The sequence below is a fragment of the Semicossyphus pulcher genome, unplaced genomic scaffold (assembly GCF_022749685.1).
Source record: "Semicossyphus pulcher isolate SPU_LCO1_2020_fin unplaced genomic scaffold, fSemPul1.0.p SCAF_22, whole genome shotgun sequence".
Taxonomy (NCBI): Eukaryota; Metazoa; Chordata; class Actinopteri; order Labriformes; family Labridae; genus Semicossyphus; species Semicossyphus pulcher.
The window spans coordinates 16,933,748-16,952,134 of NW_027211696.1; the positions used below are offsets into that span (position 1 = coordinate 16,933,748).

At 41.0% G+C, this 18,387-nt stretch overlaps 1 protein-coding gene across 1 annotated transcript; it reads right to left on the minus strand.

Annotated features, from left to right (window-relative positions):
• Positions 1 to 2,391: 2,391 nt before the first annotated feature.
• On the minus strand, positions 2,392 to 17,425 carry LOC138601790 (aquaporin-3-like). Its single transcript, XM_069672998.1, has 6 exons — positions 17,318 to 17,425; positions 14,724 to 14,850; positions 11,447 to 11,584; positions 8,549 to 8,667; positions 4,079 to 4,296; positions 2,392 to 2,572 (listed from the first exon to the last, which is right to left on the minus strand). Exons 1-6 carry the CDS (start codon positions 17,423 to 17,425, stop codon positions 2,392 to 2,394), a joined length of 891 nt encoding a protein of 296 aa, XP_069529099.1.
• Between the last annotated feature and the right edge of the window lie 962 nt (positions 17,426 to 18,387).

The following is an 18,387-nucleotide window of genomic DNA, read 5'->3' on the forward strand; positions in this document are numbered from 1 at the left end:
ACAGTCCACTCTTCTATGATATGCAAATCTGAATGGACAACCACTACAGTATGTCTGGGTATCTTTCCAAAACTACATTTCAATTTAGTCAGTGTTAGTGCTTGTTTGAGATCCTTTGGTGGCGGACAAGTGCAGAAGTGCTGCAACGGCCCAAACGACTTCCATCAGGAGAAAGAAATAGAGATCCGTAGCTGACGGAAGCTAAACTTAGCAGCAGTTACTTTATCAAAGTGATCTGTTCTTTAGAAACCATTTCTCAACTAGTTTTGTTTTCTTGTTATAAAATTGTGTTTCTATGCAGTAGTCTTTGGGGCATGGTCAACCTGAGACACCCCCACTGTTCCACTGAGCGCCCTCCTACAGGCCTGGAGCATTTTTCTGTGTTTTTCTTTTGCATGTGTTTTCTGGGTTCGTGTGTTTTTGACTTTGCATCATACAGTGCGTTTGCTGTTAATGCATTTGTTTCAGGATTTGCAGCGCGTTTCCCTCATAACATTTGTTTTGGACTTTTGCACGCGTCTTTGAATTTGCGGTATGTTTCTCCAAATGGAAATTATTCAGGCAGATGAAGCTCATTTGCACTTATCGACCACCATGGGATCCCTACCCCAAACCGCTCCAAAATTCGAAGGACTCTTCCTCGGCCTATGTCATGCACTTCCACCAAGTTTCACGTAAATCCGACCAGTAGTTTTTCCTGTAATCCAGCTGACGGACAAACTGCAACGAAGCTAAGATAACAGCGTAGGAGCCGTTTTGAGCATGTGTGTTATGGTTGTCTTATGTTGTAAATAGGTTGATGTATATATAGTTATAATGATTTACTTTGACCACTAGGGTGTGTATTTGAGTTGGGTAATTGGTCACATGACTAGCGGTGTGTCCGAAACCGCATACTATCATACTAATCATACTAATCATACTAACCAAGACGTAAAATTGAATATGTCATGCGTTCCCATCTCATAGTATGCAATTTTGTGTATGCTAGAAATGCCCGGATGTATACTAGATCGGCCCGGATATTTGAGTAGGAGACAGGAGCTTACGGGTTGTACTCAACCGCCCCAAAATGCATTGCGGCTATTCAGCTTCTACTATGGCGGAGATGGACCGGAGATCAGACTGGACATACATAAACGATTAAGTCACGTGATACGGAGAAGACGGCTCTGAGTATGATGCCAACGGCATCCTATTAGTCAGGTTAGTAGGTAGTATGCAGTACATACTGTTTGAGTATGTAGTAGGCAGTACGTTAGTATGCGGTTTCGGATACAGCATATGTCATGTGTTTATAGATCACAGGTGAAAGTAAGTTGGTTGGTATAGTTGGAGGGAACATACAGTTCTTACCGTAACACCACAGGAACACAGCACCATTGGATTAATCAACACTCATATCATCAACTGGTAATCACCACTCATATGTTTCATCATTGCAATAAACGGGAACATCACCCAAATATGGATAAAATATGGATCCATCTCTCTAAGGCCATTAGATTTTTACTTAAGGAAGTTTATCAGATTGAATAATTACAATTTAAAAGGCTAGTTTTTGGATTTTAAGTCTGCTCTCCGCACCTATTCTGTTTAATTCGTGACGTATGATATAGCGCACAGTAAATGATCGTACTTTATACGTTACAATAAGTGGCATTTTTCTTCCAAATATCCAATCTTTCATTGGTGAATTTGTAATAAACCCTTTAAACCTGCTTACATGTGAACTGAATTGACAGGATCACACGGATATATATATTCTTTATCAGGTAAGTAAACAACACTTGAGGACAGGTTTTTAAGTGGTGCCTGTAACACTTACAAAATGCTAACACCACATCTTATTTTGGTAGCATTTTTATCCATTCTGATTGAGTCATTAAACGTCTACTTGGATGTTTGAAACAAGACAACTTGCCTCGAGCTCAGGAGGCCCCACAGAGGAGGCATTCTGCACGGCTCTTTCAAATGTGAGGAAAATGTGAGTGTGAATGCTTTTTTGATTTGAGGGTGATTTCAAGGTTTCTTCCACCTTAGACAGAAATAAACAAGCTGCGTTGAAATGCCTCTTCAACTCTAACTGTCTTTTGTTTCGCTTTTTCTCCCTGAGCTGATGTATTTGTTTTGTCAGAGACGCAGCATGGAAGGAAATAGTTTTGTGCTTTGAGTAGATATGAAAGAGCTTACTGGAGTTTAGTGGAGATGAATTCAGAAAACGTGTGCCATCACTGCCTAAGAAACTTCCTGTTTGTGAGCAGAAGAGAACATGTCTTTGCGGTTTTATCCAGAAAGTAAAAAGATTTATTCCCAAACAGCAAAAGATTTAGTTGTAAAACAAGAATGTTGTCTTCTGCGACATAATTGTAAAAAAGAAATTCAGCTGGCTCATACATCCTCGCTGGTTGCCTTATTGGAACATTTCCTTCCCTCCTCCCCTTCCTCCTTCTGCCTCTCTCGCATGTCTCCTTCTAAATGGTATCCAATCATCAGCTGGTACATGAGCACACCCACCACTGCGCCCAAGAAGGGGGCACACATGGGCACAAAGAACCAGTAGGTGTTCGCTCTGTAAGAGAATAAACAAAAAGAACTGTGATGTAATTTACTTACTGTGACAGGCCTGAATAAAATATGAGAGCGTATCAGAGGTTATTGATGTTGTGGGTCAGAAAGCATGTGTCAATATCAACGCACTCTGAGTTTAATTTGTTTAAAGAGGCACTCAGAAACACAGAAAAAAGCTTTTGTTAGAGATGCAAATAAATGGGTAACAAAAATATCCACTTTAATTTATTATTTCTCAGCTGTGGCGACTGGGATCAAATGTTCTCTATAAAGATATTTGGTAAAAAGAGAAGTGTCTTTTGGTATGTATTTTGCTTGCTTGACAGAAGTTTAAAAATCTTGGTAAAACGTGTCCTATGATATCATGTGTCAAGTTATGCACAATTTTTTGTGCCTAATCCTTTGATTGTCCAATGTGTTCTTATTCCGAACAATCAAACACAGTTTCTTTGTCACGACCCGCCTGGTGCTTCTCACACAGACGCACAAGGTAGCTTCCCTTTAGCATTTGTTTGGAAGTACCCTTGAGCGTCTGTTTAAGGACCAGTTTTAGTATTATAGTACCCTGTAGCTAGGTCTGTATTGAGGTACCCTTTAATGCTGGCTTATTTTCCTTAGTAATGCATCTTTAGATATGTTTGACGGTACCCTTTAGTGTCTGTTTTATTCCTATCTGATATGTTGTAAGATCTGTTTAAAGCTGCCCTTTTGACACGTGGCTAGGTTTTTTTTTAAGTTCCAACTTTCCCTATCTAACAAATGGTTAGGGTTGTTTCAGGGTACCCTTTAGCGCCTGCTTTCACCCTCTTCTAGACTGGTCTGTATCAAGGTACCCTTTGGCATTTGTTTTCTTCCTTTCGCACATGTTGCTAGGTCTTTTTATAGGTACGCTTTAATGTTGGCTTATTTTCCTTTCTAGCACATCCTTAGATCTTTTTAAAGTTTACCATTTAGCATGTGTTTTCAACATGTTGTAAGGTCTGTTTTAAGGTACCCTTTAACCTCTATTCTCTGCTTATCTTTTGTCTTCCTTTCTAACATATGGTTTGTTTTAAGGTACGCTTTAGTGTCTTCTCACTGCCTTTCCTAAACATGGCTTGTGTCAAGGCACCTTTGGCATCTGTTTTATTCTTTTCTGTCACAGAAAACAGTTTGTTTGGTTCGGTGACGGATGCAGGTTACAATAATAAGTAAGTAAGTAAGTAATGAGTGAACATTCTGCATTGGTTGAGTCATCCAATTACCCCAAGCTGACTATATCGGTCTTTCTACTACTTCACCTCCCTTTGCCTCAGGTAAGATCCCAAAGTGGCTCATGAATACATTAATTTTATGCAAATTCTAGAGCATTAATTTAGTTATTCCAAGTATGAACATTGTCTAAGAACAGACTGACCCAGACTGTCTCCACTTTGAGCAGATTTTGGTTCGTGATGTCCTGGTTCCTAGGGTCTAGGATTCAACCTGGCATACGGGTTTAATGCAGACCAAAAAGTCTCATACTCACGTGAAAACCTCTGAACCCCAGCCTGCTAGAGCCGTGAAGACTCGAGGTCCCAGGTCTCTGGCTGGGTTGACAGCATAGCCCGAGTTGAAGCCCATTGACAGGCCGATGACCAACACCACGAAGCCGACAGTGAAGGGCTCCAGACCTTTAGGGGTTGGGTTGTTGTGTGGATCAACGATGGCCAGGATGCACACGATCAATGCAGCTGTTCCAATAACCTGAGATACAGTGCAGAGAGATGATCATCTAGAAATACTTTCATTTTCTTTCATTAATTAAAGAGAAAGTCCTGCTGTTGCATGGACAATTAAAAGAAGTCTGTAAATATAAAATTATCTTTTGACACGTCTCGATGGAGACAAAAAACACGTGTGATCCAGCTGAGGTTTAATTAATCACCTTTAAGAAGTTGTGATATTCACAGTGGATTCACTCTGAAAACATTGACAAGCTGTCAAATAAAAAAAAACATGAGAGAATGAATTAATGTTAAATCTGGAAATCAATTCCACTTTTTCATCAGCAAACAGCATGCAGCCTGAACCTCCATCTTCCACTTCTCACATCAATTGATGGAGGAAGCGCCGCGAGGAGAGGTCGGCTGAAGACAGGGTGGTTTCTTCGATTTGCCTGGTTGCATCACAACCACAGGTCTGGACTTGAGAACAATGAGTTTCACAGAATATGTGAACAGTAGATATGCTATGGATTACTCCACATGCTGTGACATGTGGGCTATAATAGTGCCGTAGCAGCAGCAGCGCGGGCTAGTGGCCCCTGCTAGCAGGAGCAGCACTGCTGATGTAATACAGCTGCTAATAACTGATAAGTTAAGACATTTACTGCACTTTTTATGAGCATTCAGGAAGTATCGCTAAGTTTCAACAGGGATCTTGATTTTAAAAAAAATAGTCAGTCAATGGGACAAAGAAGCTGTTCAACAAGTGAGATTAAGCTAGCAAAATGTCAGGCTAACAACAACAGGTAGATATCGAGCAAAGGTATCTAGCTAATAACTGAAAGGTTAAGACATTAACTACACTTTTTATGAGCTTTCAGGAAGTACAGCTAAGTTTCAACAGGGATCTTGAATTTCATTAAAGATAAACTGGGAAAAAAACAGCCAGTAATGGGACAAAGAAGCTGTTCAACAAGTGAGATTAAGCCGAACTAGCAAAATGTCCGGCTAACAACAACAGTAACCTCGGGGTAGGTATCTAGCTAATAACTGAAAGGTTGAGACATTTCCTGCATTTTTTATGAGCGTGCAGGAAGTAGCCTACAGCTAAGTTTCACAGGGATCTTGAATTTCATTAAAGATTAACTGGAAAAAAAAACAGCCAGTAACAGGACAAAGAAGCTGTTCAACAAGTGAGATTAAGCCGAACTAGCATACTGTTGCGCTAACAACAACAGTAATTTATGAGTAGGTATCTAGCGAAGGTATCTAGCTAATAACCGAAAAGTAAAGACATTTACTGCACTTTTTATGAGCTGCAGGAAGTACAGCTAAGTTTCAACAGGGATCTTAGATCTTTTTAAAGCCAACTTGGAAAAAAGAGCATCTCAACAGGGACAAAGAAGCTGTTCTACAAGGGAGATCAGGCCGAGCTTGCATAATTTTGCGCCAAAAATCATTTTTGGTCATCTGTCAAAGATGACACTTTTTGAAATTAGTAAACTTGTTTATTTCTGTTGTATTTTTAAGCTGTAATGTAATGATAAAAAATATTCAGTTAAACCACCTGGTCAGACTGTTTTGACAGTTCTGTTGTGCTACATGTAGCTGTGTGCTGCCTTGCTAGCGTCTTAAACAACAGGCAAATCCACAGGCTTATCTAACAGTTTGGACTTACTTAAACACAATTTTCACCTAAAATGTACCTTTATGTGTTACTAAAATCAACTCTGACATGCTGCAATGATTTTTAACCACAGACACCAATTGTAAAAATGCAGTTCCTCATTTTTTGAACTAATGCTAATAGTTAAGAGCAGAGAATTAGCATGTCAGTCAGTAAAATTAGCCTTATGTTAGCTTCTTCTTTCAGACGCTGAACACAGAGGCTTTTTTTTTAGGTATGTTTTCTTCTTGGTTGAAGAAATTTTATAAAAGAGTGGAAAGATTTTTTCCTGCTGCTCCGTTACACGACAAGACATCTGTAGCATTTTATCTTTGCTCCTCGTCGCAATTTGCTGCGCCCACAATGTAGCTACATGAGTTTTCTACCCTGATGTTATTGTAGACAAACATTTTGATTCTTAGTTTTTCTAAACAACAAGCTTTGCCAGAAATTAAATGTTCTGAAATGTTCTGAATATTGTGAGCATTTAGGCAAAAGGTTGTTGAAATATTGTGTGCATTTCCGTGTGCTCAGACAACCTAACTAATATTTGAAGCACATACTCAGCAAAAAATCTCACTCATGCTTTGTAAGAATGTAGGTTAACTGTAAGATAAATTCATGTAGACATTAGCAGTGCCTTGCATCTGCAGTGTCCAGGTTTTTTTGATGCAAGGCGCATCATTTTTTACGCACACGTGTATCTTCATTAATTATTTGAATCTTCCGACACAGCTGGATCTAATTGACCTTCCCTTCCTTACACACTCACAAGCTGTTCCACTCAGATTCTGGACAATGAGATCAAATGAATAGTGACACTGTCCTGCTCATTACACCGTCTGCTGCTTCGAAAAGGTTAAAGAAGATGAGGGGAGGCCATGTGATGTGATTGGCTATTAGGCTATAACTGGATCGCCAGATTTCCATACAATACTTCTCAGGAACAACAATTTGGGGCCACGCAACAGCACACTTTCCTCAATAGGCATGATTCAGCCATGCTTTTTTACTCCAACAGACTATGGACAATGATGGAAAATTACTGTTTCTAACTTAATATTCTGCAGTACTTGTCCTGCACTTAAGCTGCAGTGTGTGGCCTGTAAGTGGGAATTTGCTGCGTTTATGGATCCACTGCTGAATAGAGGTGAAGTACTTGAAAAATCAAACGGTATTGTGAAAGTTTGCTCCAAGATAATTGGAGCCCAGCAAAGAGACTTGAGCTCCCTCTGGGAGAAACAGGTGACCCAGAAAGCAAGCGAAATCTTCAGCCAATATGACAATGTTCTGTCCAGTGAATTCACCCTAAAGCCCTTAGGTCAGCGTAATGATGTGCCTCTCTGCTACTTTCTTGCTATCAGGCTAATAAAGGCGACAGTGATCATTTAAAATCACCATGTTACACTGTTTTAAAACTTGGATATTAAGATGAACTACAGCTGAAATGTATGTTTCCCTTGGTGCATGTTGTTTTCTTGTATTGACACATGTATGTTAAAGTAATCATCTAAAAGATTTTCATTTAAATAAATATCTGTTAAGTCTCTATCTATCACTGAATGAGGTAACACAATGGTGATTGAGCCTATGGCCCACTGATGAAAGCCTTTGCATTTGCAGAATTACAGACTGGCTGTCTGTGGCGACATTCACAGAAAAATCACAAGCAGCGCCCAGTTAGTGACGCGTTTTCAGTCAGCCAGCAGTGGTTGGTCTGCCAGAGAGGGTAGGCGGAGCTAAGCGGCTGCTTTTCAGGTCTCTTCAAGTGTTGCGTGTAAACAGCAATCTACGGATGACTACAGATACAACTTCCAAAATAAGTGAAAATACAAAGAAAAAGAAACAAAATCGACGCTCAGATGAAGCAAACAGTCTAAAAAGGAAAGCGACCGTCAGCCAGGAAAATCAACAACCGGAGCCAACCGTGGACGTCACACATGCAGCACTGTCTGGATATCTGGGAAGAGTACTCCCGCAATTACTGTTTATCGCCACAGGTGTCGCCAAAGAGAACGAAACTGAGATCTTCAAGATTACAACTTTAATATCTTGACTCTGACATATAACAACATTTTTCTTTGAGGTTTGGTTTTCTGTGTGTGAATCACAGACTGTATACAAAATGAAGCCACTGAGACATCACTAATTACTTTGTCATTTTTCAGTGTTGCTGTGGCCATTTTGTTTTTTTGGATTTGGAAGTAAGTAGAAGGGATATTTGGACGACAATGCAGATACACATTGCTATGTCTCTATTCTGAGTGACACCACAGGTAGCCATGTCCTATAGGATACCAGGCTTTATCTCCTCACTTAAAGAAGACTTAAAACTGGAGATTGAGATCATGAACTCAGTCGGAAAATATTTAATGGGGAAATAAATCAAGTGAGAAGAAGGCAAATTTTCTCATCTGGTTCCACACGTCAAGATTTGTTTTTGCAACCAGTGTAGTCGCCCCCTGCTGGCCATTAGAGAGAATGCAGGTTTAGGACAGTTCTGCATTGGCTTTACTTTGGAAACCAAGAGGCTACATCCGTTCTGTCAATGGACCGAGTAAGCTGCAAATTAAGTGCCCTTTTGGGAGCAATAATGTTGTCTGAACTAAACCGAAGTCGCTGTTACCTGATCAAAGAATCCATTAACCAGGCTGAGATGTTCGGATGGATAAGTGGCAAAAATCCCTGCTGTGGCATTCTTCCCAACGATGATCAGCTCGCCCTGGCTGAAGTCCCATAATGCATCTGGTGAATGAATAAACAAATGTGTTTTCAAAGCAAAAGAATGTATAGAAATGTGATTCTTTATGCATCCTCTTTACACTGCAGCTGTTTTCCTTCTCCGGACTACAGGTGCCTGTGTCAGCTCCTGCCACACTGCATTACAGCTTACATTCAAATCAGATAATATTACTTAAGATACCTGCACATTTAAGGTTAAACTGGCGAGATGATTTATGTTTCAGAGACAAAGCTGACAGCTCCTGCAAACAGTAATACACTTGACATTTGGGCTTCTTGTTTACTTTCTGCTTGATTACATAGCTGCAGGCGGCAGTGGATGGAGGCTGGGGATGCACAGACATGTAGAGAGATACCAGCGAATACATGCATGAACAATAATGGCGCAGGGATCAAAACAACACATATGAAGCATGACACATAGGGTCTCAGATATACTGTATATATATATATATGGTTCCATAGCACATCATGACATGAACATGAACCCATGAACGCATGCATAACTTCTCAAACCTCTTCTTGACCAGATTAAAGCAACATGTCTAAAGGCAGGAACACAATAAAAGATTTTTAAAATCACATGACGACAATTAATGATAGCTTGAACAGTTTTGTTCCTATAGCACACTGGAAATCCCGCAAATTCTCTCGCGGTCAAACGAGACTTTAGAGTAAACAAACATAATGGACGACGGGGAGGAGGAATTGGCGATGATAGTTTTTTGGCTTTTTAAAGAAAAGAGAACAAACTGTGGATGAAGTGGTGGAGACGGAGTGAACATGGGCCGTACATGTTACTTTGAGTTTGCTTTTGTCGCCATGGCTGCGGTTATTGGTTGAGTGCGTGCTCGGCTGTCCTTGTGGTTCCCCCCCACACAACAGGATATCAGATCGTGAATATTGAACATTTAATATTTAAGAATGAAATCGTTGCGGCCACGACGTTCTTCCGAGCAGATCGGGGGAAGTAAAATCCCTCGCACCACAGAACATCTGGAGAGATAATCTTTAGAACCATCATAAAATCTGGACTGTTGCCACCATCAAAACCTTTAACTCTTCCAATACGTTGGTTAATGTCCACTTACCTGCAAAACTACCACACTTACAGTCTGCGTATCTGGTCTTTGGTTGCAGGTAAACATTATACCTGACTAAAAAACGCTGTTAGCATAGTGATTTTGAGCACACTAGCATGCTGATGCTGGCATTTAAGCACTGCTGTGCTTAAGTATAGCCTTACAGAGCTGCTATCAGACTCTGTGTGTCGTTCATTATGTTATCTCTCACACAGGCGGTGAATCAGAATGATTACTTCATGGAAAACTCAGTGGGCGCCTTCTATTGTAGGCCGACTGGAAAATAACATTTGATCACCTGAATAAAAGTATATAAAATGTAGCAATACATATTTGGAAAGCTCCAGTTAATCTTTGAAAATAAGCCTCACAGCAGGTGAAGAAAGGACGTGTTCATTCAGCAGGAGAGATTCAGTGTGAAAAAAGGTGAAAGTGTTCACTGACTTTGTTCAAACCTTCAGGTAGCTACAACCGGTAATGCACTTAAGACTGTCTCCACCAAACTGCTGTAAACTGAAGGGTTGAGGGGACCACAAAGGTCTTCATTAGTCTAAGGCAGGGGTTCTCAAACTTTTCGGGGTCAGGGACCCCTTTCCAGGGAAAACATTTTCCAAGGACCCCCTCATAATCGTAACAACGATTACGCATATGTTTGCAACCTCTTAGATACCACTGGAACCATTTTTTACTCTGTCCCAAGCATAACTTCACACATTTCGAGCGCCTCTTGAAGTACAAGCTCTTTTGCAATTGTATGTGGCTTCTTAGCTTTAGCACTCTGTTGAGCCACCAAAGAAGAAGCCTTCTGTGCTTTCTCTGAAGTTGTGGCCATGTTCACCATCTGTGTTTTCTGGCGGGTGTATTCCTCGCACTTTCGATGGGAAAAAAATCTTTTGTTTTGTCCTTATATTCGGGGTGCTTTGTAATCAGATGTTGCTTGGCTGGCTTCATAGCTTCGATTGCTCGCACCTGAAGACACATGACGCATTTTGGTCTCCTGTCACTCAATAAAACCAAACTCTAAATACCTGTCTCAATTTAGCTAGTTTGAGCTTAGCATCACTTGATGATGTGGACTGATTCACATGAGCTAGCTAGCTGGCAAGTAAGCCAAGCTAAGAAGCTGCAGGAACGGTTCATTGCAACCTGCATGAGTTGAGTGATTCATGACTGACTTGATGTGCCACAATCATTTCAGTTTCTATTGGCCCAAAGTTAACGTGGAGGGGAGTAATGGACACACTATGCTTTTTGATTGGTGCAAATGGTCCTCATACAGTTTTTAATGATACAGCACAATTTTATAATTTATAATACATTTATTTTAATTATTTCATGGACTCCCAGCTTATGGTTCATGGACCCCCAGGGGTCCCAGGACCCCACTTTGAGAACCACCCGTCTAACTGTGCGTTCACACCAAACGCAAAGCGAATATTGATCAAAATTCGTGTTTAAATAATATCGCTTCCGGAATGGAGGAGATGAAGCGGGGCTTATCTCCATGGTTACCAACGGCGTCAGGAGAATCTCGATGTTGACAGGCTTTTGCTACACCACGTGACGTACACATCTCACGCGAATTCGCCCGACACAAATCTTCGTCTACTCGCATCATTGCACTGACTTGATATGGAATCTCGCCGCAGATTCACGTCTATTCCCTTGCCATTATTTAATTCCTCTTCTGTTTTACGTACCGTAATAGAGACCAAACACAATCGCAGCACCCAGGAAGGCTCCGAGAGTCTGGAAGAAAAAGAACAAGGGGAGCTTCCTCCAGGGCTCCCTCCCAAGTAAACACAGAGCGAAGGTCACGGCTGGGTTCAGATGACCACCTACAGAAGAGAAAGACACGATAACCTTGGTATATTTTTACACATATAGGATACATGGAGGCTGCTTTTTCTCCGCAGTACAGCCCCTTCTTTACTGAGACAAAAAAGAGGGTTCTGAGCCCAGTATATCTTCAGTTATTGCGGCCTCAGTAAAGTCCTGTTAGGATGGAGGTTCTCTGTGACACTAATTAAATTGGCGGGATGAAAAGATTCAGAAAAGTCTTCTTTTTTTCTAACCTTGAAGGGGGGAAATCACCGCTCTGATGGCACACTCGTGCGGGCTCCTCGCCTGTATTCACACCTTAATTGTGTCAGTGGAGGAGCTATCTAATTATAACAGCTTATTTTCTCAGCTGCGATGTGTATTAGAGGGGGACAGCCTCATTATAAAGGCACTGAAGAAGCGGCATGAGTGAACTGCAGAAGCCTTTGTTGTGTTTTCTGCTTTTTGACAGAAGATAGTGCGTTTCAGGATTGACTCGCTCGCTGCCGTTTCAATTACAGACAGCATCGTTTTTAATTTAGGAGGTAAATGCCCCCTTCGCCTTCTTCTTCGTCATCTTCTTCTTCTGTGTGTCTTCTTTTCAACTTTGCATTCCTCCGTCCACTGCCTCCTCTTCTTCCTCCCCCGCCGCCTCGAGCTGTCACGCGCGTGGTAAATACTGCTCTTCAGATAACTGCCAGTTTACCTTTTGCTGATATTTAGTGTCTGTCAAGCCATCAATAATAATGACTCCCTGTTATGCTGATGGAAGTTTGAGGCACCGTTTGAGTGACAGGTTCTTCACAGCGGTGATGCAAATGACTGCAGCTCAACCAAGTGTGATTTTTCTTCATGATAATAAAGTTTTCTTCTCTTTAACTAAACCCTTCTGTTTTGTTGACAGGTGCTTTACCTCCCCCATTGTTGCTGCTAATGTGTGAATGAATTTAATATATGCAAAATTAGCCACATTTTCCTTCAACTACAATTGTTCTTCCTTATTAACCCTGTTAAAACCCAATGCACAGACGGTGTTAAAGTGGTAGCTGCTTTTGCACAAGACTTGTTAAAGCACCAATTAAAGAGTTATGTAAGACAGCAAAGCAAAGTTTTGCCTCCTGTCATTCGCACAGTTTTAACCACTCGGCTGTTGTTTTCATCCGCCCAGAGCTGCAAGAGGTTAGCTGTGAGCTAGCTAAGCTAACAGATGTAGCAACCGTGCCTATGGGAGCATTTCTTCTCTGCAGTTTAGTTAGTTAGACCCAATCTCCACACTCGCAGACTTTGAGGCGCGTTCCCGGTATGTGCCTGAGTGCTTAGTGCTGTCCCACTGTCAGATCAGCATGTGTGTGAGGGCTCTGATGCGGACTTTTCAGCTCCAAATTACGGACTTTCCGTGAGCCCGCATATCTGCGGACTTTCCTGTGGGACTAACCCAGGGTTCATGGCAAACTTGTTGACGTATACGAACGTGATTGTCCAGCCCCCAACTAAATGTAAACAAGTGTTCGTAAATTGAAGTAGTTTAATAAAGTTCGACTTAAAAAATAGTCATAAATGTAAACAATGTGAGCATGGACGGTGACGGGAACCGCAAATACGTTAATTTGTAAGTGACAACAATTAAATATTCGCATTAATTAAACATTAATGCCTTTCTGACTTTTGATAGTTTGTTAAATAAAGCTCATCTTATCTTAAAACATGTACACTGCAGGTCGCCTTCTTTACTCATGAGATTTAATGGCCCGGCTGGTTTCCAGGCAGCGTGTGATGCCATGATAGTGTCACACAGACACGCACTGCACGCCTGACGCCATTAGAGTCTGTGAGTGTTCAGTGCTCAGGCATTAGGGTGGAGATTGGGATTGGGCCTTAGATTCTTAAAGCTCTGGAGTTGGAACATCATTTTCTATTTTTGGAGATTATTTTCAGACCATTATTGCGGGGACAAGAGAGAGGGGACGACATGCAGCAAAGGGCGTTGGTGGGAATCAAACTGAGGCTGCTGCAGTGAGGACTTGTCCTCAGTACGTTGGATGCAGACGCCACCAGGCGAGCTACTGGGGAGCCCCAGGTTGACACCAGCAGCGACGTCTGAGAGACGGCTACAGCAACATTCCAACAGGTTGCCGTAGTGGTAGAAATCTAATGTCACTAAGCAATGATTTGTTCTGGCAACGGATGACAAACAGGAGAAACAGTCAGGTGTACGATCAAGAACGTATAATTACTGCTTACACTCTGACTATGGGAGAAAGACTAGTCAGAACTACAGCAGACAGCTGAGCTACAACGACAGGAAGAGAGCATTTGTTCGCATGCCGTAGCCGTCCCTTCAACCGTCGCTGCTTTAAGTCCCTACTTCTTTTAACTGGTGCGGAGGCATCAATTCACACACTCCGGACAGATTCCCTCCTATCGCATCTATGCATCGACCTCATGGACGTCGAAACTGAAAGTGCCGTCATGTTCAGTCTAAACCTCAAAACTCTTTTGGCTTTGCATGAGCCTTTTTATTACTTTTCTTTTCCTATTGGGTTTTACTATTTTATTGTCCTGTGTTTAAATTGGTCTTCGTGTTTTATTGTTGTTGTTTTTCATGTTTGACTGTTGTTTTTAAATGTGCTTCATGAATAGATTTGGACTGGATTCGATTGGATAAGAACAAAATCTCTTGAGCATTTAATTTGCACGTCCCATGTACAGAGGCTCAGTCCTTGATGCAGCGGCCCCGGGTTTAACTCTGACCCTCGGCACTTTGCTGCACGTCATCCCCACTCTGTCTCCAGCAAAGGCCAAAAAGAACAAGACATTTTATGCTAATAAAAAGTAACATCAACACAAACACAGATGTGTACATACTACTACGTAACCATGTCTCACAGGTAGAGTCTCAGAGGCTCCAAAAAGGAAGAAATGTGTACTTTTCAATTCACAATGTACCAGTTAGGAATCTTGTTAATAAGAAAATATCACAACAAAGAAAAAACATGAATCATTTGGGGTTTAAACGAGGTTAAGTATGTTTTATAAGCTTCTGTGGAGGGCCGTGGGCCACTAGGAACTTTAAACAAACAGAACATTGGGGTTAGAAGATTTATAAAAGAAGCAGCAGCTCCTGACCCTTTGAAATACAGAACACAATATCCTCACCTGAGATCTGACCACTCACAAGGATCCCCAAAGTCACAGCAAAACCAAAAGCCAGGTTGACGGAGAGGAACGTGCCGTGGGAGCCTCGGCTCAACACCAGCTGTGCCACCGAACCACAACCAAACATCTGGACCGAGGAGGAGGAAACACAACAAACAATCTGGGTTCACTTACTGAGTTTTTAAGATCAAAACACAAATATGCAGCCGGGTTAAGAAAACAGAGCCTGAGATGAAGTTATTTTTGTAGACAGACAGAAGTAGAAAACCTTCAAAGACAATAATAAAGCCCTACGGCAGCTCGACCTGCAGGCAGGTGTCCGGCTGGGTGTTGCTTCAGGGTGTGTCGCTCTGACCTCAGAGTTCACGAGCATGCTAGCTTTGGCCTTTGTGTGGGACTGTTGATGCTGACAACAATCTGACTCCCCCTGCAGAGTCTTCCCCCAAAGCTCAGACCACCAAGGGGACATGATGGCCGGTGGAGTGAAAGGTCTCCCGGAGTTAACAGATCTGTCGCAGCCGGGGAGCGGAATAACAAACGCTTCGCCGTCGGTGTCAGCTCCTCGTATTTTGATTGTCTGTGGGTTTCCATGAGAAGAAGAGCGGCTCCAGGGTGTTTTGCACCGACTGGAAAACATTTTGTCTTAATTTGAAAGGGCCTCGTGGCCTCCTGTCGTGCTGAACTACATGTAGTAAAGGTATAAAATAAAAGGCTTCTGTGTGTAATTTAAGTACAAAGAAGGAAAACACAGGAGATATTAAACGGAGGGGTCTGAGGTTCTTATGAATATCATTTAAACTGTTCTGTGTTTCATTGACATCTAAGAAAGCAGCTATTTAATGAGCAGCAGTTTAACTTTTTGTTTACCTTTTAGCACTATTGTTACAGCTGCCTTTGAAGAACCTTTTTTATCATTAAACAGACACCACAGCACCTTCACCTCTTTCTCTACACAAACATGTCGGACAAGAAGGACACAGAATCTCTTTAGGGATTTTAAAAGACCTTTTTCTTGTTCGACATGTTCAGTTGAAAAGATGGCAGACGTCTTTAGTTTCTCATGGAGGGAGATCTTACAACTTGTTGAGTCAATACAGCTCTGGAAAAATTTAAGAGACCACCTTAAATCAGCGTCTCTCTCTACATGTCGTGGCCAGTCCAATTCAGATCTGAACCCGACAACAGAGGTGGCAAAAGTACACACATTCTATACTTAAAAAAGACTTTGGTAAAAGTAGAAGTACTGATTCAACTCCTTTACTCGTGAAAGTAAGAAAGTTCAGCCTCTAAATGTACTTAAGTAAAGCAGTAAAAAGTTTTCCTCTGAAGGACATTTTATGGACCACTTCTGTGCAAAGCTAACTAAACCTCACAATAATAATAATGATGATAATAATAGTTCAAAGATAATTAAAATTAAACATTCTAGCTTAAAATAAAATAAAACTATGTACTGCCAATAATGAACATTAACTTTGTTCTAGAGTTGTAACAACACCAGAATTTTGAACTTTTTATTATCTCTGGACACTGTCTGGTTCTGCTGCAAGCCACATTTCAGACAGAATAATAAAGCCTGAACCGAACTGAGGTCCCAAATAAACAGCTGAATCATTTTTACAGCTTTGATATCAGTCTTGACGTTGGGAAGGCAGCGTGCAGAGACCAAAATAAAAATAACCCATACTTACCCTCACATGCATTCAAACTAAAGTAACGAGGCTGTTTTGAGAATGTGAGGAGTCGAAAGTACAGATTTTTGTGTTCAAACGTCGGGAGTAAAAGTCAAAAGTTGTCAGAAAAATAAATACTCAAGTAAAGTACAGATACCTGAAACATCTACTTCAGTACAGTAACAAAGTATTTGTACTTCGTTACTTCCCACCTCTGACAATAAAACTAAAGTTTACATAAACACAAATTTATGAATAGAAGAAGCAGTGGTCTCTGAAGCTGTATGATGGGATGACCTTTGAACTTGTCAACAGAAGGCAATAAGTATTTCCGCATTGTACAGTCTGTCCTAGGTGATGTTAAACATCTGGCATATTAGCAGAGGAAACTTTATCGCCCCAGAGGGAAATTTAGGCAAATTCATAATAAAAACATTTACGATATACTATATTTACTATTTGTAATAATTAGAGATATTAAATACGATTTATTTCAGTCCTAACATAGTAAGAGGCAATACTGTGGCTTAAGGAGTAGGGGAAGAGGTATGATTAAAGTTGTGTTACACTTTTAGGTGACAAAATTAAAATAAAAGTTATTGGCAAAAGGAATAAAATATTGCTTTGTCAACCATGAAGAGATTTCAGATAGCTATTACAATGTAACCAAAGATATTAAGGTATAACCAAAGGTACATTTAAGTCACCCACAACTCCAGGATATTACAATAGAGCAGCCTACATTCTCACTACATGTCATCTCATTGAACCCTAGCAGACAAAAATCCTTTACCATAAATTTTAAACCAATTAATGACTATTTTATACCAAGTATAGTCAATTTAGTCTGTTATCCTCTTTTACTGTTCTTGAGCTAAATGATGTGCTCCGCAGCATCCTGCACTGACGATATTCACTCACCACCAGAATCAAAGTTCCCAGACTCTCCGCCAGGCCCTGACGCAGGAGCACGTGTCGGATCTGAAAGGTCCCCGCCAGTTTCTCCAAGATGTCTTGTTGCTTTCCCATCATGCAGTTTAAACAGGGTTAGCTTGAGGTAGGCTCTGAGGTCTAACGACAAATGTGAGTCTGGTGCTGTGCATCAGCTTTTAGGGGTCTCCAATGGACCCCTCCCTGTGTTTAAAAAAATGGGGGGTCATTTGGACTCCCTGCCACTCCTCACATATTTCCACCGTCACTTCATCTGTGTTTTTTTGGCTGCTGAACTCCTGTTTTGACTTAATTTCTGCTTATCTTTCTGTACAGACAAATAAAAATATAAAGATATAAAGTAGCAAATTTACTCTAGTGGCTTACTGATGGTCGTTTTTTAAGGTTTTACTTTAAAATTTTACCAAAATCCAAGAAAAAATAACTTTCGGTAAATAATTGTGCACAAATATCAAGCAAATTACTTCATCACATTATGTCAGAGGTCCTTCTCTAAACTGAACCCTCTTGACAAGCCCTTCATAACACACACTCTCAAAGCTTTGAAGGGCTCTCCACATTAAAGAGGAATGTATAAATAAACAGGTAAACTGTGGGTTGCACACAACACTCTCGAACATAAGTAGGAACACTGTCACCGTGGATAGACAGATACTGCTCAGCCTGTCACAGAGCCGTATGAGCCCTATATTAGCTCTTAACTGAAGGATTAAGAGAACAATGAGGGCTTGAAACATAGTACTTTGCCTAATATAATAGGAAATAAGTTTAAAGGAGAGCATTTCAGTGTTTGTCTTCTTGTCTGTCAGTTTTTAGGCCTGGAGGATACGACAATTTAATGCGATAGGATCCGATACGATACAATGTGATACGATACAATGCAATACAATGCAATCCGGTGCGATATGATGCGATACAATGCGATACAATGCGATACAGTGCGATGCAATACGATGCAATACATTGCATTACGATACGATGCAATATGCAATACGATGCGATACAATGCGATACGATGCAATACAATACGATACGATACG

What these genes read in the sequence shown, in the direction of transcription:
- LOC138601790 (XM_069672998.1), bottom strand. Translation starts at nt 17,425, where the DNA reads ATGGGAAAGCAACAAGACATCTTGGAGAAACTGGCGGGGACCTTTCAG. An exon ending in TTAATGGATTCTTTGATCAG is followed by an intron (nt 4,297 to 8,548) that starts GTAACAGCGACT and finishes ACTGTATCTCAG; the next exon opens with GTTATTGGAACAGCTGCATT. An exon ending in TGGGGTTCAGAGGTTTTCAC is followed by an intron (nt 2,573 to 4,078) that starts GTGAGTATGAGA and finishes ATTCTCTTACAG; the next exon opens with AGCGAACACCTACTGGTTCT.